General features: G+C 41.3%; 1 protein-coding gene across 1 annotated transcript; it reads right to left on the bottom strand.

The window, feature by feature from the left end:
• Positions 1-242: 242 nt before the first annotated feature.
• Positions 243-22563, bottom strand: c6.2 (complement component 6, duplicate 2). Its single transcript, NM_001173575.1, has 18 exons — positions 22546-22563; positions 19499-19699; positions 8908-9064; positions 8671-8812; positions 8426-8567; positions 8089-8230; positions 7786-7995; positions 7263-7503; positions 7032-7154; positions 6700-6866; positions 6273-6498; positions 5856-6024; positions 3367-3481; positions 2110-2242; positions 1726-1920; positions 1469-1556; positions 1011-1252; positions 243-805 (listed from the first exon to the last, which is right to left on the bottom strand). Exons 2-18 carry the CDS (start codon positions 19642-19644, stop codon positions 621-623), a joined length of 2823 nt encoding a protein of 940 aa, NP_001167046.1. The 5' UTR covers positions 19645-19699; positions 22546-22563; the 3' UTR covers positions 243-620.
• Between the last annotated feature and the right edge of the window lie 3634 nt (positions 22564-26197).

The raw sequence follows: 26197 nt of genomic DNA, 5'->3' as shown, positions 1-26197 counted from the left end.
GAATACAGTTAATAAATAAATGAACAAAACAAGAACCACAAACAGCGCACCGACATGAAACAGCAACAATGACGACTGGGGGAAGAAACCAAAGGGAGTGACATATAAAGGGCAGGTAATCAAGGAGGTGATGAGTCCATGTGAGTGTCATTATGCACGTAACCCTGGTGACAGGTGTGCGCCCTAACGAGCAGCCTGGTGACCTAGAGGCCGGAGAGGGAACACACGTGACACTATTAAGACACTATGTTGGTGTATCCTTTATTTTGGCAGTTACATGTAGTTGCAAGTTGTTGTAAATAAAATATTGGATAAAAAAATATTTGTTTTTGTTAAATTCATTTCAACACCACATTTTGCTAAAATTTATTTGATTTCATAACAACACATAAGCAAATAGTCATAAAAGGACATCAAAAAAGACATACAGGTACAAAATAACCTGCAAAGAAGTTAACTTCAAGCTAGATTTTTAACAAATTAAGTTGAACAAAGCTGCAATTGAAACGGGACAAAAATCAGCTCCTTCAGAACGTCAGTCTTTACAGTTAAATTGTGCTGTATGATATAATGGAGAGGGTGATAGAATACAGGAAGAGGAAAGCTACACTATGACCTGGTTATGTGGACTCTTCACACAGGCCTTCGTTGAGAATCTCAAACTCCATTTTTCTACACTTGATGGCAGCCATGAAACACAGATTCACACTCCTCTTGCTCTGGGTCTTCAGCAGCTTCACACAGAACATGTGTTCTCCCTCCTTAGGACAGTCCCGGGGAACTTTACACTGACATTGTTTGGACTCTGATTGCACAAAGACAAAAGGGAAAGAGCACAGGTATATGAAATGATTTTGCTATGTTGAAACCGTATTGACACATTCATCCTTGAAACATAATTAATTGTATTGCATGTAAACTAGTTAACTTTTTGCAGATTAGGTTATTTCAGCTGAAGTGGTCAAGTGCTATCTAAATCTGAGGGGGAATCTGTGGTCAGTCAGTCATACCGGTGCAGCTCTCCCACTCGTAGCAGGTGTCAGAGTCGCAGGGCTCCTGGACTGAGCTCTTGGCAGCCATGCTGACCCTGAACTTGGCCCAGTCCAGGCTGACCACATCCTCGTCACACGGTCCCACATTCATGAAGAAGAGCTGGTCACCATGGCAACGTCCCGAGTGGAAACCACAGTAAGACATCATCACACCCCTGCCAACTTCAGCATTGAAGATGCAGAACTCAGTTTTGTATGGGCTGCAATACACACACACAGGTGGAGCACACACAGACATGGAAATCATTAGTCAATCCAAGAAGAGGACAAATCTAGATGAACAGACTGATTCGGGAACCAAATTATTATGGTGGCCTTCAGATGCATGTGATTAGCTAACGTTAAAAGGCAATTAAAAGTCCATTAATATTGAATTGTTCATGACTTAATTATGATTGATAGGTAAAAGTGCTCACAGGCATGTCTCACGTGCCACGCAGATACATTTGGATCCAACGTGCCACTCTCCTCTCCCACATTGATTGTCCGGAACAAATGGCTTATCTGGACAGACACATTGACAGGACAAACATCCAATTACGTAATTTAATTATATTGTCAATCATGTGATCTCCACTTGATTGCGAAAAACTCTATGAGGACTTTAAAAAGACGCCAACTTTCCACCAACATCCCTTTAATGTTTCTTCAAAGTCCCTTTGAGACAGACTACCTATTTTGCAGTGCAGGTCTTTAGGAAGTGGAGGCTCCCAGGTTAGACTCTTGGCACAGGTGTAGAAGCCCTGTTCGGACGGAACCATGCCTCTCTCCGTGCATTCAAGTCCCACGGAGTGGTCCACCTTGTACTCCTTCTTGGAGGGGTACAGAGTCATACCCTCAGGCACGGCAGGCGGGGAGCACACCTTCCCTAAGATGGAGGACAATATACTCAACAAGACTGGTTTAACATGATTTTTTAATTTTTTTTATTATGCTATTGTATTGGCAAAACATGGATTCCAAAGTCTGTCCATACAAAAGAGGTTTGGTATGGACAGAGTGTTATGCATTCTGTCCGCATTCTATGCAGGGATTGTTCCTAAGAGGACAGACTTACTGATGCACATCCCTGTGGGTGGGGTCCAGGTCCCGTCAGGGCGACAGTTGATGAACTGGTAACCTTCCATTTCAAACCCTGTGAAGCACAGGAACTCCTCCATGTCGCCAAACTCATAGTAACGCTTATCTTTCTGTCATTGAGAAGACAGAGAGAGAGAGACCAAACCTTCCATCATAAAGCCCTAACCTGCAGAGAGATGAACCTAGAGAAGAGGCCCCTCAGCCAGCTGGTTCTGGGGCTCTGTTAAAAAATCCAAACAGATACCACAGAGCCCCAGGATAATTAGACCCAACCAAATCATGTGGGAAAGAATTCATTCCAAAAACTGAAAACATTGGAATGCCATCTCAAATCAAATCAAATCACATTTATTTATATAGCCCTTCTTACATTAGCTGATATCTCAAAGTGCTGTACAGAAACCCAGCCTAAAACCCCAAACAGCAAGCAATGCAGGTGTAGAAGCACGGTGGCTAGGAAAAACTCCCTAGAAAGGCCAAAACCTAGGAAGAAACCTAGAGAGGAACCAGGCTATGAGGGGTGACCAGTCCTCTTCTGGCTGTGCCGGGTGGAGATTATAACAGCACATGGCCTAGATGTTCAAATGTTCCTAAATGACCAGCATTGTCAAATAATAATAATCACAGTAGTTGTCGAGGGTGCAACAAGTCAGTAACACAAGAGTAAGTGTCAGTTGGCTTTTTCATAGCCGATCTTTGAGAGTATCTCTACCGCTCCTGCTGTCTCTAGAGAGTTGAAAACAGCAGGTCTGGGACAGGTAGCACGTCCGGTGAATAGGTCAGGGTTCCAGCAGGTCTGGGACAACAGGTCTGGGACAGGTTGTCCCTAAACAGAGAGTACACAGTGGCAGATATATCTGACCACTGTGACTGACCCAAAACTAAGAAAAGCTATTTGCTTATTGTTACAACACTGTAGTTAACAATATAACATGTCAAACATTTCTTTTAAAATGTTTGTGTGTGTAATGTTTACTGTTAATTTATGATTGCCAAAGAAAGTGAAATAAACAATGTAATTGTTTACCATGCCAATAAAGCCCCTGAGAGAGAGAGACTAAATGAAGAAAAAGAAGAAGATGCTAATAAGTGTATAAACAGGTAAAGGTCACTAAGACTGTGACATCATTGAGAGCTGGCCCAGAGCCTTTGGAAATATCACTCTTTCAGAGATCTTAGTGAGCTCTGTCTCTGTTAGCTTTGTTAGCAGTTAGTGTTGTTAGCTTGTGTCTACCCTGAGGTGACTGTTGGCAGGACGCTTGGGTCTTGGACAGCCCTCCACGCCGGGAGGCAAGCCCTCCGCCCGCCCCTCTGTGGCAAAGTCCTCATCATTAACACATACATTTTGCCTGTGGAGAAAAGACACACCAACAGAAAATCAGAAACGCACTCAGGTATATAAATCAACAGTACGTTTTTAACTAGAAGACCAACACTCTTGTATGTGCAGGTAACTGCCAAAATAAAGGAAACACTAACATAAAGTGTATTAATGAACACTGGAACCACACCTGCTTTCAATATATACTGGGTATACCAAACATTAGGAACACCTTTCTAATATTGAGTTGCACCCTGCCTTTTTTCCCTCAGAACAGCCTCAATTCGTCAGGGCATGGATTCTACAAGTTGTCGAAAGCATTCCACGGGTATGCTGGTCCATGTTGACTCCAATGCTTCCCACAGGTGTCAAGTTGGCTGGATGTCCTTTGGGTGGTGGATAATTTTGATACACACGGGAAACTGTTGAGTGTGAAATACCCAGCAGCGTTGCAGTTCTTGACACAAACCGGTGCGCCTGGCACCTACTACCAAATCAAACAACTGTAGACTTTACCGTGAAATGCTTACTTACAAGCCCTTAACTAACAGTGCAGTTCAAGAAGAAAATATTTACCAAGTAGACTAAAATAAAAAGTAATAATAAAAGTAACACAACAAGAATAACAATAATGAGGCTATATACAGGGGGCACTGGTACCAAGTCAGTGTGCAGGGGAACAGGCTAGTTGAGGTAATCTGTACATGTAAGTGGGGGCGAAGTGACTATGCATAGGTAACAAACAAACAGTGAGTGTACAAAAGGGAGGGGGGTGGGGGTGGGGGGGGGGTCAATGTAAATTGTCCGGTGGCGATTTTATGAATTGTTCAGCAGTCTTATGGCCTGTGGGTAAAAGCTGTTGAGGAGCCTTTTGGTCCTAAACTTGGCGTTCCGGTACCGCTTGCCGTGTGGTAGCAGAGAAAACAGTCTATAACTTGGGTGACTGGAGTCTCTGACAATTTTATGGGCTTTCCTCTGACACCGCCTATTATATAGGTCCTGGATGGCAGGAAGCTTGGCCCCAGTGATGTATTGGGCCGTTCGCACTACCCTCTGTAGCTCCTAATCGTCAGATGCCGAGCAGTTGCCATACCAGGCGGTGATGCAACCGGTCAGGATGCTCTCGATGGTGCAGCTGTAGAACGTTTTGAGGATCTGGGCGCCCATGCCAAATCTTTTCAGTCTCCTGATGGGGAAAAGGTTTTGTTGTGCCTTCTTCACGACTGTCTTGGTATGTTTGGACCATGATAGTTCATTGGTGATGTGGACACCAAGGAACTTGAAACTCTTGACCCGCTCCACTACAGCCCTGTCAATGTTAATGGGGGCCTGTTCGGCCCGCCTTTTCCTGTAGTCCACAATCAGCTTCTTTGTCTTGCTCACATTGAGGGAGAGGTTGTTGTCCTGGCACAACACCGTCAGTTCTCTGACCTCCTCCCTATAGGCCGTCTCATCGTTGTCGGTGATCAGGCTTACCACTGTTGTGTCGTCAGCAAACTTAATGATGGTGTTGGAGTCGTGTTTGGTCACGCAGTCGTGGGTGAACAGGGAATACAGGAGGGGACTAAGTACACACCCCTGAGGAGCCCCAGTGTTAAGGATCAGCGTGGCAGATGTGTTGTTGCATACTCTTACCGCCCGTCAGGAAGTACAGAATCCAGTTGCAGAGGGAGGTGTTTAGTCCCAGAGTCCTTAGCTTAGTGATGAGCTTCGTGGGCACTATGGTGTTGAACGCTGAGCTGTAGTCAATGAACAGCATTCTCACATAGGTGTGCCTTTTGTCCCGGTGAGAAAGGGCAGTGTGGAGTACGATTGAGGCTGCATCATCTGTGGATCTGTTGGGGCGGTATGCGAATTGGAGTGGGTCTAGGGTGTCCGGGAGGATGCTGTTGATGTGCGCCATGACCAGCCTTTCGAAGACACTTCATGGCTACCGACGTGAGTGCCATTGGGCGATAATCATTTAGGCAGGTTACCTTCGCTTCCTCGGGCACAGGGACTTTGGTGGTCTGCTTGAAACATGTAGGTATTACAGACTCGGTCAGGGAGAGGTTGAAAATGTCAGTGAAGACACCTGACAGTTGGTCCGCGCATGATTTTAGTACATGGCCTGGTAATCCGTCTGGCCCAGCGCCTTTGTGAATGTTGACCTGTTTAAAGGTTTTGTTCACATCGGCTACCAAGAGCGTTATCACACAGTCATCCAGCTCTCGTGCATGCTTCCGTGTTGCTTGCCTCTAAGTGAGCATAAAAGGCATTTAGCTCACTGGGCAGCTCACATCTATACCCCGTTCAAAGGAACTTATTAAATCTTTTGTCTTGCCCATTCTCCCTCTGAATGGCACAAATACACAATCCATGTCTCATTTGTCTCAAGGCTTAAACATGTCAGTCTCTCTTACTCTTGGAAGATGGAGATGAAGCATCCCTCCTCCTGTCTGGCCGGTCCCTGGCAGAGTTTGCCCCCCCTCAGGGGAGCGGGGTTGTTGCACTCTCTGGTACGATGTCTCTTCATGGATGCATCACAGGTACTCCATGTCCCCCAGCAGCTCCAGTAACCATCTATTGCCTCTGAGGAAACCACACAGCAAACCACACTCAGACCTGCCTGGTGTTTACAGACCAGAAGCCAAACCACATTCAGCACTGTTTGGTGTGTACTAATCACCAGGAGTCAAACCACATTCAGCAGTGTCTGGTGTCAGTCAAACATACTGAGCACTGTCAAATGACTGTGCAATACACAACAGGGACTATACATAATCCTCATCTTGTATAAAAATGTGTATATCAGTGAGTGAGTGGGTGCTGCTGTGTACCTGAGGTGTAGTCTTTCGCCCGTTGCTCACAGTTGGGCCCGTAGGTGCCCGTCTGGCAGATGCACTGACAGTCTGTGCCAGAGAGGACAGCACGGGCATTGTTAGGGCAGGGGGCACACTTGCAGGAGTCAAAGTCCTCCAGGTACTCCACCAGAGCTCTGGTTAAGTGCCTTCTTTTAGTGGCAGCACATGGGATCCCCTTGACCAGGTTGATGATGGGCAACAGCTGGAGACAGATAGGAAGGAGACCAATTTCTCACAGGAAGTGACCTGTTTTATGTCTTAGGAAAGAGCTGTCATAAACAGAAAGTATCTCAAAAAGATGGTATGGATTCACTATATCACAACTAATCATAAACAATCAATGAATTAACTGGATTCATTGTTTCCATCCTATTTCATTATATTCCATGGAGGGAGTTCTGACCTCATATTCCACAACAACAAGGTTGTCTATGAGTGATTTGACCCAGTTCGTATAAGTGGTGCTGTCAGGGGCAGGCCCTGTCTTATCCCAGGCCAGGGCTTCAGCCTCTCCGCTCCTGCCTCCACGCACCATGGAGAAAGACTTTTCTGACGACTGCACGAAAGAGCCTGACCAACACAGAAGTATCAGTAAATGGTGAAAAGCCAGTTCTCAACAAAACTATTGAGAGAGATACTTAATGAAACCGAACAAGTGAAAAGTCAAGACGACTAGAGCAAGGTGGTCTATCTTGAATGTTCAATTTGTATGTAACGGTAATTAGAAAAACCAACCTTCATGTTTTTCAGTCATTGTATTGTCGGAGCATCTTACAACATTTGATCTTTGCGAGTATATTATTATAACCATGCTCGACTCAGACTTTAGGCATCCTTTGGTATGCTCTTCTGTTAAACCTGTGACAATGAAACACAAAAGAATGAACAGTTTATGAAATCAGAGAGAACAATGCACTAGCAGTGGGTATTGTACCTCCTTTTGACTACAAGGTTGTGCTCTCGTACCACTGTTCTTAAGCTCCAGTCTGCTGTATTGGTAAAGCAGATCATAGTGTCCCCCTAAGGTCCCGGAGCCAAAGTAGTGGGTCCCAAAGTGCTTGAAGATCTCCCTGTAGAGGGCGTAGTTGTACTCCAGAGGCAGGCTGGTCAGAAACTGTAAGAAGTTCTCTGTCAGGTACAGGTCTGAATCCTTCACCCTGAATCTGGATACAGGTAACACCTGGTGCACTCGGAAGAACTGGGAGTCCTGCAGGATAGGGTGAGATTACATAATCATAACGTCAGTGTTACTTTCCCAGCTTTGAAACGCAGTGATTGTATGCCTGCCTCACAGTAAATGCCAGTCATACTGCTTGGATAGAGGGTATGGTAATGTGATCTTAGATCTGTGATTGAGGAAAACCTCTACTTCAAGGTCTGCCACTACATTGTAATACTGTGATCAGGGTGTTTATTTTTGTGTGTGTGATTGCATGCATGTAAGTGATTGTGAATATGTGAGAGTGCATATACTGTAGATGCAGCTTGCCGTCTTCTTTGAAGCTGAAATAGCCTGCTTGAAGTCGCGTGTGTTGGATTGGTGGTGCTTTCTGGAACCAAAGAAGAAGATCGGGAACCAGATTAAACTAGAGTCACCACTGGAGGTACTACTGCTGGCCGAGACTGGTGGGGAGGCCAGGTTGACGGTCTCACTGAAGACTGGCTGGGGTTCCTGTTTAAAGTCATCTGGGATCTCGACCTGTGGAAGCAGAACCACAACTAGAACTGATCCCAGACCAGTCAAACATGGGGAAATAGAATAAGATGAGATCTCTATGCAGTAGTACTGTACCTTGATCTCAAAGCTTTCTACATTGGCTGGGACGCGGTAGTACAGCCTGTAGTTGCCTCTGCTCTTGTTCAGGTTGCAGGTGTCCCCCATGAACATGTTATCCAGTACCGCCCCCCTCAATTCCTCTGCCATGGCATCAAACCTGAAACAGGAAAGTAACACAAGCCAGCAGCATTAACCCTGAAGTTATGTTACTTTTCTTAAAATCACAGGATACGTATCAAGAAATTACATGAAGCAGTCCTGCTCTGTATTCACTGACTACTGCTAAACATCTACTATGAGATTGACCACTGCTCCAGGCAATGTCTTATGCTGGCCTTTGACCTTAACCTACCCATTTTCTATGAGGTCAGCTCCAGGGACCACTCTCTTCTCAACAGGACACACTATTTTGAATTCATCACAGTTCTTCTCGTCTGAGTTGTCCCCACAGTCATTCTGTTTATTGCATGTTAGTTTGGAGCTGATACAGCGACCTGCGACAAGGGGAAATGTACATGAGCAGAGTTTTGTTTAAATGTGCACATGCAGTATTTTGTCTATACTGTATATGTAGTAGGTGAATATATGACTGTTTACCATTGCCACACTGAAACTCTTTGCAGTTGAGTGTTTCCATCTTGCACTCTGTTGATGGGTAACACGCTCTGTCTTCTGTCAGAACAGCATCGCACTCCACACCTCCAAACTGGGAAGGCCTTAGCAGTGACCGAGTCCTTAACTACAAAATCAGAAAACTAGTCAGAGACAGACGGTGGAAGTGTGTGCGTGTATTTCTGTCTGTGTGTCTCTGTGTGTGTATATTCTTTCACTTGCCTGTTTTTTGGCACACGGGGAGCACCCGGACCAGTTGGCCCAATCAGTGAGTTGACAGTGGATGAAGCAGGCCTGGACATTACATGCCCGACTCTCATGCTTCTGACACAGCTGCTCACAACTATTCTTCCAGTAATAGTCATCATATTGGATACTCCTGCAGAGGAGGGAATTGTGAAAACACAGAAAGTCGTATTCTATTGTATTTCAAAAGAGTTTTGTTTAAAACTGAGGTAGTCATGAAAACACTTTTGGCCAACTGACCTCAAAATGAAATGCATAAATCATAAATTACATACAGTAAAATATCCTTCCTTTACGGGGCTTGCGAAGCAAGAAACCCACTTTAAATCATTGACATACTTCTGACTTATTATAGTAAAAAAAGAACAATAGTCAATGTCTGCGGCCCGACGGAAATCTAGTTAGCATAATACCAAAATCCCCATTAAAAATTAATCACTTTAAGCTAGAGATATCTGGTTCTTTGCATGGGCTGCATCTCAATCCACTACATCCCCTGATGTCGCCATTCCGGATCTGCAGGACTCGTCTGAAGTCGGTACATCTGATCTACTGTAAGTCGCTCTGGATAAGAGCGTCTGCTAAATGACTAAAATGTAAATGTAAATCTGCCAACTTCTGTCTGTAGTGTCTGAACCGTTTGGGCTACACACTAACTTAACAACTCGGTGGAAACTTGAGTCTCTCACGAACACGTACAGTTGAAGTCGGAAGTTTACATACACCTTAGCCAAATACATTTAAACTCAGTTTTTCACAATTCCTGACACTTAATCCTAGTAAAAATTCCCTGTTTTAAGTCAGTTAGGATCACCAGTTAATTTGAAGAATGTGAAATGTCAGAATAATAGTAGAGAGAATGATTTATTTCAGCTTTTATTTCTTTCATCACATTCCCAGCGGGTCAGAAGTTTACATACACTCAATTAGTATTTTGTAGCATTGCCTTTAAATTGTTTAACTTGGGTCAAACATTGTGGGTAGTCTTCCACAAGCTTCCCACAATAAGTTGGGTGAATTTTGGCCCATTCCTCCTGACAGAGCTGGTGGAACTGAGTCAGGTTTGTAGGTATCTTTGCTCGCACACGCTTTTTCAGTTCTGCCCACAAATGTTCTATGGGATTAAGGTCAGGGCTTTGTGATGGCCACTCCAATACCCTGACTTTGTTGTTCTTAAGCCATTTTGCCACAATGTTGGTCATTGTCCATTTGGAAGACCCATTTGCGACCAAGCTTTAACTTCCTGACTGATGTCTTGAGATGTTGCTTCAATATATCGACATAATTTTCTTTCCTCATGATGCCATCTATTTTGTGAAGTGCACCAGTCCCTCCAGCAGAAAAGCACCCCCACAACATGATGCTGCCACCCCCGTGCTTCATGGTTGGGATGGTGTTCTTCGGCTTGCAAGCGCCCCCCTTTTTCCTCCAAACATAACGATGGTCATTATGGCCAAACAGTTCTATTTTTGTTTCATCAGACCAGAGGACATTTCCTCAAAAAGTACAATCTTTGTCCCCATGTGCAGTTGCAAACTGTATTCTGGCATTTTTATGGCGGTTTTGGAGCAGTGGCTTCTTCCTTGCTGAGTGGCCTCTCAGGTTATGTCGATATAGGACTTGTTTTACTGTGGCTATAGATACTTTTGTACCTGTTTTCTCCAGCATCTTCACAAGGTCCTTTGCTGTTGTTCTGGAATTGATTTGCACTTTTCGCACCAAAGTACGTTCATCTCTAGAAGACAGAATGTGTCTCCTTCCTGAGCGGTTTGATGGCTGCGCGGTCCCATGGTGTTTATACTTGCGTACTAGTGTTTGTACAGATGAATGTGGTACCTTCAGGCATTTGGAAATTGCTCCCAAGGACGAACCAGACGTGGAGGTCTACAATTTATTTTCTGAGGTCTTGGGTGATTTCTTTTGATTTTCCCATGATGTCATGGAAAGAGGCACTGAGTTTGAAGGTAGGCCTTGAAATACATCCACAGGTACACCTCCAATTAACTCAAATTATGTCAATTAGCCTATCAGAAGCTTCTAAAGCCATGACATAATTTTCTGGAATTTTCCAAGCTGTTTAAAGGCACAGTCAACTTAGTGAATGTAAACTTCTGACCCACTGGAAATGTGATACAGTGAATTATAAGTGAAATAATCTGTCTGTAAACAATTGTTGGAAAAATGACTTGTGTCATGCACAAAGTAGATGTCCTAACCGACTTGCCAAAACTATAGCTTGTTAACAAAGAAATTTGTGGAGTGGTTGAAAAACGAGTTTTAATGACCCCAACCTAAGTGTATGTAAACTTCCGATTTCAACTGTATATATATGTAACCGATGTGAAATGGCTAGTTAGTTAGCGGTGGTGCGCGCTAATAGCGTTTCAATCGGTGACGTCACTCGCTCTGAGACTTGAAGTAGGGTTGCCCATTGCGTTGCAAGGGCCGCGGCTTTTGTGGCGCGATGGGTAACGATGCTTCATGGGGTGTCAGTTGTTGATGTGTGCAAGGGTCCCTGGTTCGAGCCCAGGTTGGGGCGAAGAGAGGGACGGAACCTACACTGTTACATTGATGCTGTTGACCCGGATCATTGGTTGCTGCGGAAAAGGAGGAGGTCAAAGGGGGGGTGAGTGTAACTGATGTGAAATGGCTAGTTAGTTAGCGGTGGTGCGCGCTAATAGCGTTTCAATCGGTGACGTCACTCGCTCTGAGACTTGAAGTAGGGTTGCCCCTTGCGTTGCGCGATGGGTAACGATGCTTCGTGGGGTGTCAGTTGTTGATGTGTGCAAGGGTCCCTGGTTCGAGCCCAGGTTGGGGCGAAGAGAGGGACGGAACCTACACTGTTACATATAGACAGGTGTGTGCCTTTCCAAATCATGTCAAAACAATTACATTTACCACAGGTAGATTCCAATCAAGTTGTAGAAACATCTCAAGGTTGATCGATGGAAACAGGATGCAGTTGAGTTCAATTTCGAGTCTCATATCAAATGGTCTGAATTGTTCGGTATTCTTTGTTTTTTATTTTTAATACATTTGCAAAAATGTCTAAAAACCTGTTTTTGCTTTGTCATTATAGGGTATTGTGTGTAGATTGATGAGGATTTTTTTATTTAATCAATTTTAGAATAGGGCTGTAATGTAACAAAATGTGGACAAAGTCAAGGGGTCTGAATACTTTCCAAATGCACTGTATGTTATCTGGCTATGCACCATGCTATAGGCTTGTTAATTTAGCAGACAAAAAATGCTTATAAGTGCCTTTGCCATTATCTTACATTATATGATTTTATAGTAGCAATAATTTAAATTAATTTATCTGAATAAAATAGAAATAATATTTTTTTCCATTCCCGGAACGAGAGTGCGCACATGAAGTAGCTTTGATGAGCGTGAAAGTGATCATTTGAAACAGGTTCTACCTATAAGCTAGATTTAGAGTTATTTGGCAACTTAAGTTGTGAATGTTGCAAACCATAGAATGCCTTATAAATTAAGATATATGGGCTGTATTATGACTAGGCTATCGATGATTTGAGAAAGTCGAAAAAAACCCAGCCTGTGCTTTGTTCCTTGCTGCACACGTTGTTCTCTCCTCAAGTGATCATATTTTCACCCATCAGACTATTCTCAATTTAAATGTAATCTTGTGTTTACTCATATGTACAATTTGTTTAGATTTAGAATGACCCATTAGCAAATGTACTGGAAAAGGTGCAAGAGAAAAAAGACATGTCATCCTTTTGCAACGGAGGCCACTTTCCCGCAGGGTTCGTTTCACTCATGTCGGGTAGACTACTCCGGTTATTTCGCAGTTTCACTCATGTTGGTAGGCTACTCCGGTTATTTTGCAGATGTGAGGTGATATTCCGCCCAAACTCTGTATGCCATGGTCTCTCCAACCCTGTTCCTGCAGCTACCCACTGCTTAATTTGGGAAACCAAATGAAATCTGTTCGTGAACATCGATAGTAACATGTTTTCACAGCAAAACATATTTCATTAAAACGGTTGACTGCCCTTCTCTGCTTTCTGGAGAAAGGAATGAAGGAGAGAGGGGAGATCTGGAAATACATGGTGGTGAGCTGTTTTGTAGCTAAAGGCAATGTGTCAGCCTATTAATCATTAAAATATTTTTTTTAAACCCAAGTACTAGGCTATTTAAAATACAATACAAAAGTCTTATAATTGTAGGCTAACTCTGAGTTTGTTATTATTAGATGGGACTTGCTAAACTGTAAATCTTCATCATACTCTGATTTTTTATAAATATTATTATTGTTGTTATTTAACACGCTACTCCTCTTAAACCGTTTAACCCTTGTGTTGTCTTAAGGGTCAAAAATGACCTGCCACTGTGTTTAACAGCAGAGAAAACCCCCTAAATTATCTTTCTTCAACTTGAAATTTGATGACTTTTCCTAGAATGACCCCAACATTAGAAAAAGTGAAACATCACCTTTGTTCATATTTCCATGAAAGCTGTACACCACCAGGGCACAAAGATTGTCTTTGGGTCATTTTTGACCTGGCAGTTATAAAATAATTTACACACCACAACAACCACAAAGATACACACACACACACACACACACACACACACACACACACACACACACACACACACACACACACACACACACACACACACACACACACACACACACACACACACACACACACACACACACAATGAGAAATGTAGATTATGTGTGCTACTGATTGAACTCAGCCAGTAGCTCTTGAAGAGGAAGATCACCATGGTTGGCGAAAGAACAAGCCTAAGCTCCCCCCTGCACTCCTCGCAACAAGGGAGAGAGAGGCCTTCTCATCAAAGTTTGCCTTCACCCCACCACCACTCTAGTGTCTTACCTCTCAAAGAGGAACAAGAATGTGGTCCTCCTGAGCACACTGCACAAAATGGCTGAGATCAGTGATCGTGAGGACAGGAAGCCAGCCATCATCCTGGACTATAACCACAACAAAAGAGGCGTGGACAACCTGGACAAGGTGATTGGAACTTACAGCTGCAGGAGGATGACTGCCAGCTGGACCATGGTCATCTTCCATAACATCATTGATGTGTCCTCATACAATTCCTTTGTGATATGGAACAAAATCAACCCTACCTGGATGCCTGATAAGCGGAACAAGAGGAGGGTGTTCCTGGAGCAGCTGGGAAAGGCACTTGTAACACCATACATTCAAAGAAGGGAGCACCTCCCCCACACAGCAGCCTCTGCAGCGCTTGTGAAAGCTGTTCAGGGGGCTGAATCTTGTTCTGATCCACCTGAGGTTGCAGATGGGGCAGGCAAGAGGAGGAGATGCCAATTCTTCTCGCCAAAGAAGGACTGTATAACAAATACTATGTGCTGAACATGTGAGAAATACATCTGCAAAGTCCATGCACACACACATGCACACTGTCCTACATGTGCTACAAATCAGCTACTTTGACCACTTTGCCAAAACCTTAGACAAAAAGTTTGAGGATATGACATCTTGGTCTCCTTCCGTGCTATTCAAATCTGAAATCAGAACAGAATTATCTGGAATGGATCAAATGTTACAGCAGTTTAAATAACTGCATCAGCAACATTTTAAGTTAGAGGGTATGTCTCCTTCTCTGCTATTAAAATCTGTCGTCAGAACAAAAATATCTGTTACCAATCTAACCATACATCTGTATTAGTAGCTGCATTAAAAAAATTGTTTCCTAACTTTTTCCAAACAACTGCGGTTTTGACCACTCCCCCAACAAGACAGTCAAAAATGTATAGCGTATGAATTCTCTGCATTTCACATCTGAAAAAATAACAGGAATCGCTTCTACTAATCAAGAGGTAAAGCTGTTTTAGTAACCCATCGACTGCTTTCATTACAGATGCAGTAAGTGATGTCACAAGCTAGCAGATTCAGCTATGGTCCTGGGCATAGCTAGCTAGCGCTGGTCTAGCTCTTGTCTGCACTATAATGTATAACTTCTTAAATGTTGTCGTGTCTTTGGCTATGCCGGATTAAGTGATATGACATGCTATTCTATAAAATAATTTCTCTGTAATTAATATTACCTGATTAAGCTAATCATGTAAATGTAATTAACTAGAAAGTCGGGGCACAACGAAATAATGTTTATAGAGCTGTTATCTTCCGAATAAACTCTTAAAGACGTAGTCATTTTTTACATCAGTAGCAGTCAATATTTAATCGTTACTTTATTCAGTCTCATCTGAAAGTTATAAATTCTTGGTTATCTTCACGAACCCTGGCTAACAAGTTGAAACAGCAATACAAAATTTGGTTTAATTATTTATTTACTAAATACCTAAATAATCACACAGAATTACATATACACAGAATGGATCATACATTGATTACAAATTATGTCATAAAGGAAAACGTCCCTAGCGGACGGAACAGATATGATGGCTGGTTACACAAAGAAAGGGGGTTGGGTTTGAGTGAAAGAGCGGGAAGACTGAGGAGCAAAAAGGTTTTGTGTCTCTATCGGGCTGTAGGCAGCTATGCTATCGTAAATACAGTATTTTATGCATTCTAAATAACTGGCCATTTGAAAAAGGAAAATGCAATAAATATTTACTCTGAGCTGCGCTTCGATCGGTTGTTCGTAGATGGAAGGCCGGGTGGTCCAGCATGGATCTCTTGTCCTCTGAAGAATGTCTAGTGGTGAACTGGAGCGTGTTAGAATGGATACTCTGTCCATCCTCTCCTAGCCCACGTTTAGCGGGCGGAGAGGGTATCACTTCTTTAGTGAATAAGAGTTCAAAGTTCATACCAAGTTGCCATACTTTTAAGCTCATGCTATATTCTGGCTGGTATAGTCGAAATTCATCCTTTCGGCGTGTGGATCGTCATCTTCACATTGAAATTTGATGCTAATTTTGTTAGGTTCTTGTCGTTCAACCAGAGCTCACGCTGAGGGTGGCTTAGTTCTATAGGTGATCTTTGTCCTTTCAACGTGGGGACCGCAAGTCCGCACGTCCTTGGAACAGGAAGTTGAATTTTCGTCAACGGGTTTATATTGTGGTGAAAGAAGGGCGTGTTTCATAGTTTACAACCAATGTCTGTTCACTTGGGCAGGGCCTCTGAGTGAGCAGAGTTTCTCTATGACAAACCGTTCTCTCATTTAATCTTTAGGATAGGGGGCAGTATTTTCACGGCCGGATAAAAAAACGTCACCGATTTAATCTGGTTATTACTCCTGCCCAGAAACTAGAATATGCATATAATTATTTGATTTGGATAGAAAACACCCTAAAGTTTCTAAAACTGTTTGAATGGCGTCTGTGAGTATAACAGAACTCATATGGCAGGCCAAAACCTGAGAAGATTCTATATGGGAAGTGCCCTGTCTGACCATTTCTTGGCCTTCTGTAGCCTCTTTATCGAAAATATAGAATCTCTGCTGTAACTTGACATTTTCTAAGGCTCACATAGGCTCTCAGAAGGCGCCAGAATGGGTAATGATAACTCTGCAGTCCCTGGGCGAAAAACAGTAGGGCTTTTGGAAAGTGGTCGTTCTGAGAACAATGACACTGGTGCGCGCGTGCATGTGAAGACTCCATTTTCTATTTTCAGTGTTTGAACGAAAACAAGGTCTCCCGGTTGGAATATTATCGCTATTTTACGAGAAAAATCGCATACAAATTGATTTTAAACAGCGTTTGACATGCTTCGAAGTACGGTAATGGAATATTTTTAAATTCTTTGTCACGATACGCGCCGGCGCGTCACCCTTCGGATAGTGTCTTGAACGCAAGAACAAAACGCAGCTATTTGGATATAACTATGGATTATTTCGATCCAAAACAACATTGGGTGTTGAAGTAGAAGTCCTGGGAGTGCATTCTGACGAAGAACAGCAAAGGTAATCCAATTTTTCTTATAGTAAATCTGAGTTTGGTGAGTGCCAAACTTGGTGGGTGTCAAAATAGCTAGCCATGATGGCCAGGCTATCTACTCAGAATATTGCAAAATGTGCTTTCACCGAAAAGCTATTTTAAAATCGGACACCGCGATTGCATAAAGGAGTTCTGTATCTATAATTCTTAAAATAATTGTTATGTTTTTTGTGAACGTTTATCGTGAGTAATTTAGTAAATTCACCGGAAGTTTTCGGTGGGTATGCTAGTTCTGAACGTCACATGCTAATGTAAAAAGCTGTTTTTTGATATAAATATGAACTTGATTGAACAAAACATGCATGTATTGTATAACATAATGTCCTAGGAGTGTCATCTGATGAAGAATATCAAAGGTTAGTGCTGCATTTAGCTGTGGTTTTGGTTTTTGTGACATTATATGCTAGCTTGAAAAATGGGTGTGTGATTATTTCTGGCTGGGTACTCTCCTGACATAATCTAATGTTTTGCTTTCGTTGTAAAGCCTTTTTGAAATCGGACAATGTGGTTAGATAAAGGAGAGTCTTGTCTTTAAAATGGTGTAAAATAGTCATATGTTTGAAAAATTGAAGTTTTTGGATATTTGAGGTGTTTGTAATTCGCGCCACGCTCTATCATTGGATATTGGTGAGGCGTTCCGCTAGCGGAACATCTAGATGTAAGAGGTTTTAAGAAGCTAAAATTACATTTCTTCTTTACACAAATAGTTTCATATTTAAACATTTAAATTGCACAACAATTCCATGTGAATCTGATAACTAGAATGTGTAGATTTTCCAAGATACAGTTTATGTCATCCTATCATCAGTAATCATGTCTCAGACGCCAACTGATCTGACATCATATTCATTAAGTACCAACGCATATTTTCAACTGGTTGGATTACCGAAATATGGTTCCGTTTCCCACCCTTTGATGTCACCAGACTCTCTATGTTAACAAAGGCTTTACAAGAGTCAACTCTAGAAAGTAGAGAGAGAGAAAAGGGGAAAGGTATTTATGGGGGTCATAAACCTCCCCCATCAAGCCAACATCATGACAGTGTGCATACATATGCATATACTGTAATACCCACCAACAATAATTGTAACTCTTGAACCGTTCAAGCAAGAGACACCAAACTAACTTTCACATGTTCAGGCTGCCCATTCATCTCAACCAACCAATCAATCAATCAATCAATATTTTAGTCGACTTACTTTTTCAACTATTGGGCTCCCGAGTGACGCAGTGGTCTAAGGCACTGCATCTCAGCGCTAGAGGCATCACTACAGACCCTGGTTTGATCCTGGGCTATAACACAGCCGGCCGTGACCGGGAGTCCCATATGGCGGCACACAATTGGCCCAGCATCGTCCAGATTAGGGGAGGGGTTGGTCGCGGTAGGCCGTCATTGTAAAATAATAATTTGTTCTTAACTGGTTTGCCTAGTTAAATCAAGGTTAAATAAAAAATTAAAACAGTCACCACCATTACTCTTGCAAACACTATCACTACTATACCATTTAAAAACCATACATACTTTAAAATAAGCTAGCAAGCACACCACTTTTCACTGTTAGTCTAAAGAGTTTATTTATTAGATAGAACTACAACTAGCTATCATTAGGTCTACATACGAACCTATTGTACACAGTTCTTCAACTACAACAAAAATACTCTTAAAAAGCTGTAATCACTAGATGCACCATCATATTTCTCTCCCCAAATAGCCTAAAACTTTCTAATCATTACATCGTCGTTCAACTGTTGTTAGGTTAGATTACTCGTTGTTAGGTTAGATTACTCGTTGGATATTACTGCATTGTCGGAACTAGAAGCACAAGCATTTCACTACACTCGCATTAACATCTGCTGTGTATGTGTATGTGACAAATAAAATTTGATTTGATTTGAACTAAAACTAAACTTAATTTACACTGAATGTTTTACAAAAGCAAATCTATCTATTTATCTGAAACCCACAGCATTAATGATTCAGAGTTGCTTTGCACATTCAGAGTTGCTGTGCACATAATCCTGCCTATTATTCCCATCTTCTGACAGAAGATCACATTGTCATACAGATGTAGGATCTTAATTAGATTATTCTTTTGTTGCAGAGAATTTTCCTGCACAGCAGAAAAAGCAAACTTGTATTGTATTCAAGGTTTAAAAAGGATTCTAAAGTTTGTAATTTCCACTTAAAATGTAATTATTTGCCTCCATGATAAATGTATCAACCCCTACAGAAAATGTCCATTAATTACAAACCACATAATAATTCCCATTTCCTGTTGCTGCACAATTATTTTCCTGCTGTAGCAAACTGGCTCAAATTAAGATCCTACATCTGTATGTCTTCTTTCAGTGTTCAAACGCATCAACTGTAGTTTATACATTTTTGTGATCTAAGTTCCCAACAATCCAAAGTAATCAGGTTTATATAGTAGTATATCAAAGTAATCAATTATTTTACAAAATGTTACTTTGACTATACAGTATGTAACTACTTTACTTTAAATAGTACAGTAAAACATTTCAGCTTCTTCCACTATCATAACAATACTTGGACAGAGATAAAGCAAGCCCCACAACTTTACTTCATGTAAAGTTACCATTTAGTTCTGCGCTATCTCTCTGCTCATACTAAGTTGTGTATTTTACCTGCGGCGCTCCTGGGTCCCGTAGTTGCAGGTTCTTGTGCAGGTGGACCATGAGCTCCAGGCGTAGTGGTCACAGAAGCAGCCCAGGCTGACCGTAACTGAACCCAGGACATGCAGCAGTACCAGGAGACTGTTGGTACGGTCCATGGAGAAGGATGGTCCAGGAACAGCTCACACTGTGGTCAGGACACTTCTGAAAGAACTGGATGGAGAAAGATAAGGAAGTGGAGGAGGAAATAGATAGTTGAGCAGGATTTACATCCAGGCACACTCAATGAAATCCATGCACTTCATCCCACATGATACCAGAGGTAGGACCAAGTCACTATTATTCGAGTCACAAGCAAGTCTCAAGTCACAAGGTCAGAGTCTCAAGTCGAGTCCCAAGTAGAACAGGTCGAGTCTCGAGTCAAGTGCAAGTCGTGCATTCTAACAGCAAGTCGAGTCGAGTCACAAGTTTTTTCAAGTCAAGTAAAAATGATCTATACATGCAATGACTTGTTCAACTACAAATTGTTGTCTATTTATTGAGGCTACCAGACAACCCTTTTCATTATTTTGTCTACAAAATGTAATTGATGATGTAATTGTAAAATAGGGTCCTTATAGCAGTCGTAAGGGAGTGACATTAGCAGAAGGCAAGGCAGGTTGACGTGCTCAGAGTTTGAGTTTATTTTATTTTTACAGGGACAGTGCACATTAATCAACGTTTCAGTAAAAGTGCCGGTTTTAGCCAGCCGGCTAATTTTCAACCGCAGTCCCTGGGCGTAGATTTATTTACTGGTCTTGGTGATCCAATGGCGAAAGCTTCATATCATACAAAATATACAAGTAGATTTACCAAATATACATGGGTCCAAAAGAAATAGCCTCTGTATCAGGCTTAACCTGTCCTATCTGAACGGACACAGGTAGAGGGCAAGACTGCACAGTCTCCCCTTGAGAAACCAAATCGACTGTGTCTAACAGGAGCTCAAACAGGTACATATAAGCACTTAGCCCCCCCCAGGACCATACAATTACCCAATTGACAATTACAACTAATAAACTGGTTCTACAATGTAAAAGGCAATTTCCACATCCATTGTTACATTGGTACATTAGACTTCATTATTATTAATGACATTTCATCACAATTCATACTTGGAACACCAATTTTCTCTTATTCAACATACTAGCCTATTTCTATATGGACTGAGGCACACTCGCTCCTATTAGCATAGCCAGAATGACAGAGACATAGGACACAGACACACGGAATTCCGACATAACCTGGGAAATATGAACAAAGAAAACCCATAGAGAATGATAGAGGCCACTAGTGGCCAAAAGGCTGCTTTAGCATGGGTGGTGCCATTGAGGGCTTCCACCCTGCTTCTGCCATTTTAAAGTAGTCTAAGTAGTCAACTTGGTAGGGATTCCTGTTGGTTTGAGCCTCAATGGTGCTGTCACAGACACTGTAGTGGCACAGATATAAAGATGAGTGTTCTATCTATGAGGAAACCATACAATTAATTAAATAAACAGAACTTCTAGCTCATGAGTCTTGCAAACCTTCATGTGCACAATAAACATCAAGCCCAGTCAGAGAACATTTTTAAATAAAAATGTATAGTATCAAACATGAAACAGAAATGTGTAAGTGTTACAATAAACAGTACAAGGCATAGCTGTGAGAAGTAGGGCTGCTGAGAGCACCCCTTGAACCTCCCCCACCAAAAGTAATTTTATGTTTTACAAAAGTAGTGCACTGTGCCTTTAATATTCATGTATGTAGCGTGGACATTTTTTTTATCTGCACCCCCCCAGCCCCCTCCCCCACCCCTGGGGGGTCATATAAGAGGGATGTGTACATTTCACTAGCCAGTCTGTTGCAGTTTTTTTTTGCAAGGGCGATGCTGCGGCTACTGTCTCTGGCTGAGTGTAGAGTAATCCACAGAAACTCTGTGTCACAAAATGAGTGACAAAACGTTACAATACCAGGCCAGATCATTTCAAGTCATCAGTCTCAAGTCAAAATCGAGTTCCGAGTCTTGAGGCTCCAAGTCCAAGTCAAGTCTCAAGTTATTTTATGTTCTATCAAGTCGAGTCCCAAGTCGACAAATTTGTGAGTCCAAGTTAGTGCTGAGAGATTAGTGCGGTTCGGTTTCGTTTAGATTATAAAAAAAATAATCAGTTTTCGTTTTCTATACTTTTTTTTTTTTACATTAAATGCACTTTGCATTATGTGGGTTGAATGCTGTAAGAACAGAATAAACAATTAATAAAAGTCCCATGACTACCCATTACGGCTTATCACACGTTAATCATAATTTATTCACATTATTTTATTTTAATAAAATATTTGTTTAGTTTGATGACTTCATTATTTCTTTCCAAGTCATCATCTCATAGAGCTGCTGCCTATGCTGTCTGACAAAATCACTATTTTACTAGTTCTTCAAAGTAAATAAGGCATACTTTTATGACTGATTAATACCAACCATCAATCGCTTATATCATGTATTTTCAGGTAGTGATAACTAGCGAAACAATTGCTTTCTATCCCTCTCGATTGCAAGTTCTCTCTTCTATCCGTCTCCATGTCTGCTCCACACAGACCGGACAAGTAAACTGGCACGCAGTGGATTATGCTCATTATTGTTAATTGCCACGTTTTCTGAGCTAAACTATGTACAATATTGGCCTGTTGTAAAATAAAACTCCCTATTGCATCGCACAGTTCGGGGCTTGATCTGATTTATCTCTACAGAAACTGTGCATTCAGCTCACAGAAAAAAAATACGAACAATATGGAATTCAAATAATTTTGTCAATTCGTTCTTTAAAAAACGAAAATAACAGAAATGTTGGTTAATTGCTCAGCACTAGTCCAAGTCATGTGACTCGAGTCTGCATCTGCATGATACTATATTAGAATTTAGGCATCAAGGGTTAAATTCCTCCTCATATATAATCCATAGTTTTGCAAAACTACGCGTTCTAGATACTGTCCCCTTCCAGATAACAAACAGATTGTCAATACAATTCAAACAAATTCTGACTCACCACAGTGTTGACTCCTCGGCCACTAGATCCTGAGCTCTACAAGAGTGTGTGTGCATGTGAGTATGTTCATGTTCAATAGCTTGAGGGGAACTACTTCATATACCTCCCTAAATGATCTCCCAAGGGAATCGGACTGTGAAAACGATTGGTTATTTGACTTGCCTACCTCTTAAACAGGAAACCCACTCCCTGTAACAGCCATGAACCCAGCCGAGAATATACACCAAAAAGACTGAAGGCTAAGCAATGACAACACAAAGTTCAAAGTTTTGAATCTCAAGTCTTCCAAACCCTCCTTTCGCAACCCTCCATCCTGTCCTGTTACTGGAAAAAGTGTCTGGAAATGTCAGATTCCGGTAATATTCACCAGCTGTAAGTCCTCTCTACAACTCCTTGTAACCCTTTCCTGCAGTCAATGACTTCAAGCGTCCTCTTTGGCCTCATGGGTGGAATGTTATTAAAACCTCTTAAGGATCACATTTTTGTTGACAAAAATCGGGTGTTTCTATGTCAAACAGTTTTGATATATTTCAGTGTTCTGTGATGTATATAAAGCGTAATATTGGAATGCAACCTCAAAATTGAATACATTTTAACTCTATATATATTGTTAAGCCCATAACCATGTGTATACTTTTGTTTCAATGTAGATTTGTTTAAGACTACCAACAATCACTTTGTGTGAGACTGATTTAGTCCACTGCAGCAAAAGTTTAACTCTCCCCCTATTGACACCACACCCTTTAACATAGTCCTAGAAAGAGTGTCGAAAGAGAGAGGTCATGAATCAGACACTGCATTCCTGTAACCCTGATAAAAATGAAAAGGGTTTCATGCTGTGATGAAGTTTATAGCTCTGTAAGTATCCACAATTTCTCTCCATCATTGCCCACATGAAAAAATATGACACTTTACTATATAATACTACAGTGCTGTAGAATATACTGTAGAATACTAAAATACACACTGTAATATCCCTTGATAATGTGTAGTACTTACTATAGCATGTTGTAGTATACTGTAGAATACTATAGTAAATACTACAGTATTATCCACACAAAAAACACTGAAGTAAATACTACAGTAATGTCAGCAAAAACACTACAGTCTGCAAATACACAACTGTTTTTTTAACTATAGTAAATACTACAGTATTTAATTTGCATATACCTGCCCATTTCCGTCCCCCATATCCCAATTTGTGCCACCCATAAGTGAGAAATCTACGTGCCAAGTATAGACCATACTATACTGTGTTCCCTACAGGCTATAGAAAGAGCAGAAGCTCTGAACTATCCATTTAGACCCCAGTCCTACCTACCTACAGGTTATCGAAAATGAGCTCTTTTAGTATTTCTCCAGTAGGTTTAATCAAGGAGAATGCCTCCACTTCTATGCCAAATATATTAAAACAAAATTACTATAGTAAATACTATAGAAATGTCTGCAAAAACACTACAGTAAACACTAAAGTATGCTACAGTACAGTCCGCAAAAACACTACAGTAAATACTGCAGTATACTACTGTCTGCAAAACCAATACAGTAAATTCTACAGTATACTACAGTCTGCAAATACACCTCAGTAAATACTACAGTATACTAAAGTATGCAAAAACACTACAGTAAATGGATCTTTCTATAAACTAGGGTAAGGGTGAGATTTTTTTGTAGTGGACAACTGTTTGGAACTGTTACAAAGTCATTAATGAATAATTAGCCATTTTTGTCATGTGAATATATTAACATACAAAAGGGGAACATAGATACAGTTGAAGTCGGAGTTTTAGACCTCCACAAGTCTGGTTCATCCTTTGGAGCAATTTCCAAACGCCTAAAGGTACCACGTTCATCTGTACCTTGGTGCAAAAGGTGCAAATCAATCCCAGAACAACAGCAAAGGACCCTGTGAAGATGCTGGAGGGAACAGGTAGAAAAGTATCTATATCCACAGTAAAACGAGTCCTATATCGACATAACTTGAAAGGCCGCTCAGCAAGGAAGAAGCCACTGCTCCAAAACCGCCATAAAAATGGCAGACTACGGTTTGCAACTGCACATGTGGACAAAGATAGTACTTTTTGGGGAAATGTCCTCTGGTCTGATGAAACAAAAATAGAAGTGTTTGGCCATAATGACCATCATTATGTTTGGAGAAATAAGGGGGAGGCTTGCAAGCCGAAGAACACCATCCCAACCGTGAAGGACAGGGGTGGCAGCATCATGTTGTGGGGGTGCTTTGCTGCAGGAGGGACTGGTGCACTCACAAAAGAGTTGGCATCATGAGGAAAGAAAATTACGTGGATATATTGAAGCAACATCTCAAGACATCAGTCAGGAAGTTAAAGCTTGGTTGCAAATGGTTCTTCCAAATGGACAATGACCCCAAGCATACTTCCAAAGTTGTGGCAAAATGGCTTAAGGACAACAAAGTCAAGGTATTGGAGTGGCCATCACAAAGCCCTGACCTCAATCCCATAGAAAAATTGTGGGCAGAACTGAAAAAGCGTGTGACAGCAACTAGGCCTACAAACCTGATTCAGTTACACCAGCTCTGTCAGGATTAATGGGTCAAAATTCACCCAACTTATTGAAGGAAGCTTGTGGAAGGCTACCTGAAACGTTTCACCCAAGTTAAACAATTTAAAGGCAATGCTAGCAAACACTAATTGAGTGTATGTAAACTTCTGACCCACTGGGAATGTGATGAAAGAAATAAAAGCTGAAATAAATCATTCTCTCTACTGTTATTCTGACATTTCACATTCTTCAAATAAACTGGTGATCCTAACTGACCTAAAACAGGGAATTTTTACTAGGATTAAATGTCAGGAATTGTGTAAAACTGAGTTTTAATGTATTTGGCTAAGGTGTATGTAAACTTCCGACTTCAACACTACATTCAATATAATTCATGCTTTGAATCCAAACCTATGTTTAAATCCTTTCTCATGCTTGGAGTCTTCACAGATTTGGCAAAAATCAGTTGACATAAAACACTACCTTCCTTCCTTACATTTATGATACTGTTGTTTGTTGTTATATCATATACTAAGCATTTAACAAATGAATTACACATTGAACTTGATCCTATGAAATTTCTGGATATTGCTGTCAGATTCTTTTTTTGTCCGGAGATCTCGGAAGTGTACTGTAACCTCGTAACATTTTGTATTTCACTATGTTACGGTGTGAAAGTTTTTATGGGCACACATATCCAAAATAATGTACTGCATGTGATTGCAAAATCCAATGCTTCTAATATAAAGAGGAGCTTTAACATGATTAATAAAACAAAAATCAATACTGTCTTTAATTAAAGGGGTTCTTCAATAATTACTGCATAATAGTTGTTTGATGCGCGTTTGATGTCTAGCTGTTCAGCTACATGGGGACATTTTCTCGCAACATCAGCTGATTCATTAAAGGATAAAGAGCTTGTGTGATACCGCACACAATTTAACAACAGCCAAAGTGTGGGAATGAATGTTGATCTCGAAGATTGACAGAACATTTTGGTGTCCATGTTGTTACGGTGGTCAAGATAATTAGGTGATCAAGATAATTAGCCTACATCATGTTAACGTTAACTCAAGAATCCTGAGATAAGATTACGGTTTGTGTACATTTTGATCTAATGTTTTCTGAGTTA

This window comes from Salmo salar, chromosome ssa11, assembly GCF_905237065.1.
Source record: "Salmo salar chromosome ssa11, Ssal_v3.1, whole genome shotgun sequence".
NCBI lineage: Eukaryota > Metazoa > Chordata > Actinopteri > Salmoniformes > Salmonidae > Salmo > Salmo salar.
This window is presented reverse-complemented; position numbering and strand designations above follow the sequence as displayed.

Coding starts and splice junctions, on each gene's coding strand:
- c6.2 (NM_001173575.1), bottom strand. CDS start 19,644: ATGGACCGTACCAACAGTCTCCTGGTACTGCTGCATGTCCTGGGTTCA. Junction 8,813..8,907: donor CCCCGTGTGCCAAAAAACAG/GCAAGTGAAAGA, acceptor CTGATTTTGTAG/TTAAGGACTCGGTCACTGCT. Junction 8,568..8,670: donor AGAGTTTCAGTGTGGCAATG/GTAAACAGTCAT, acceptor CCCTTGTCGCAG/GTCGCTGTATCAGCTCCAAA.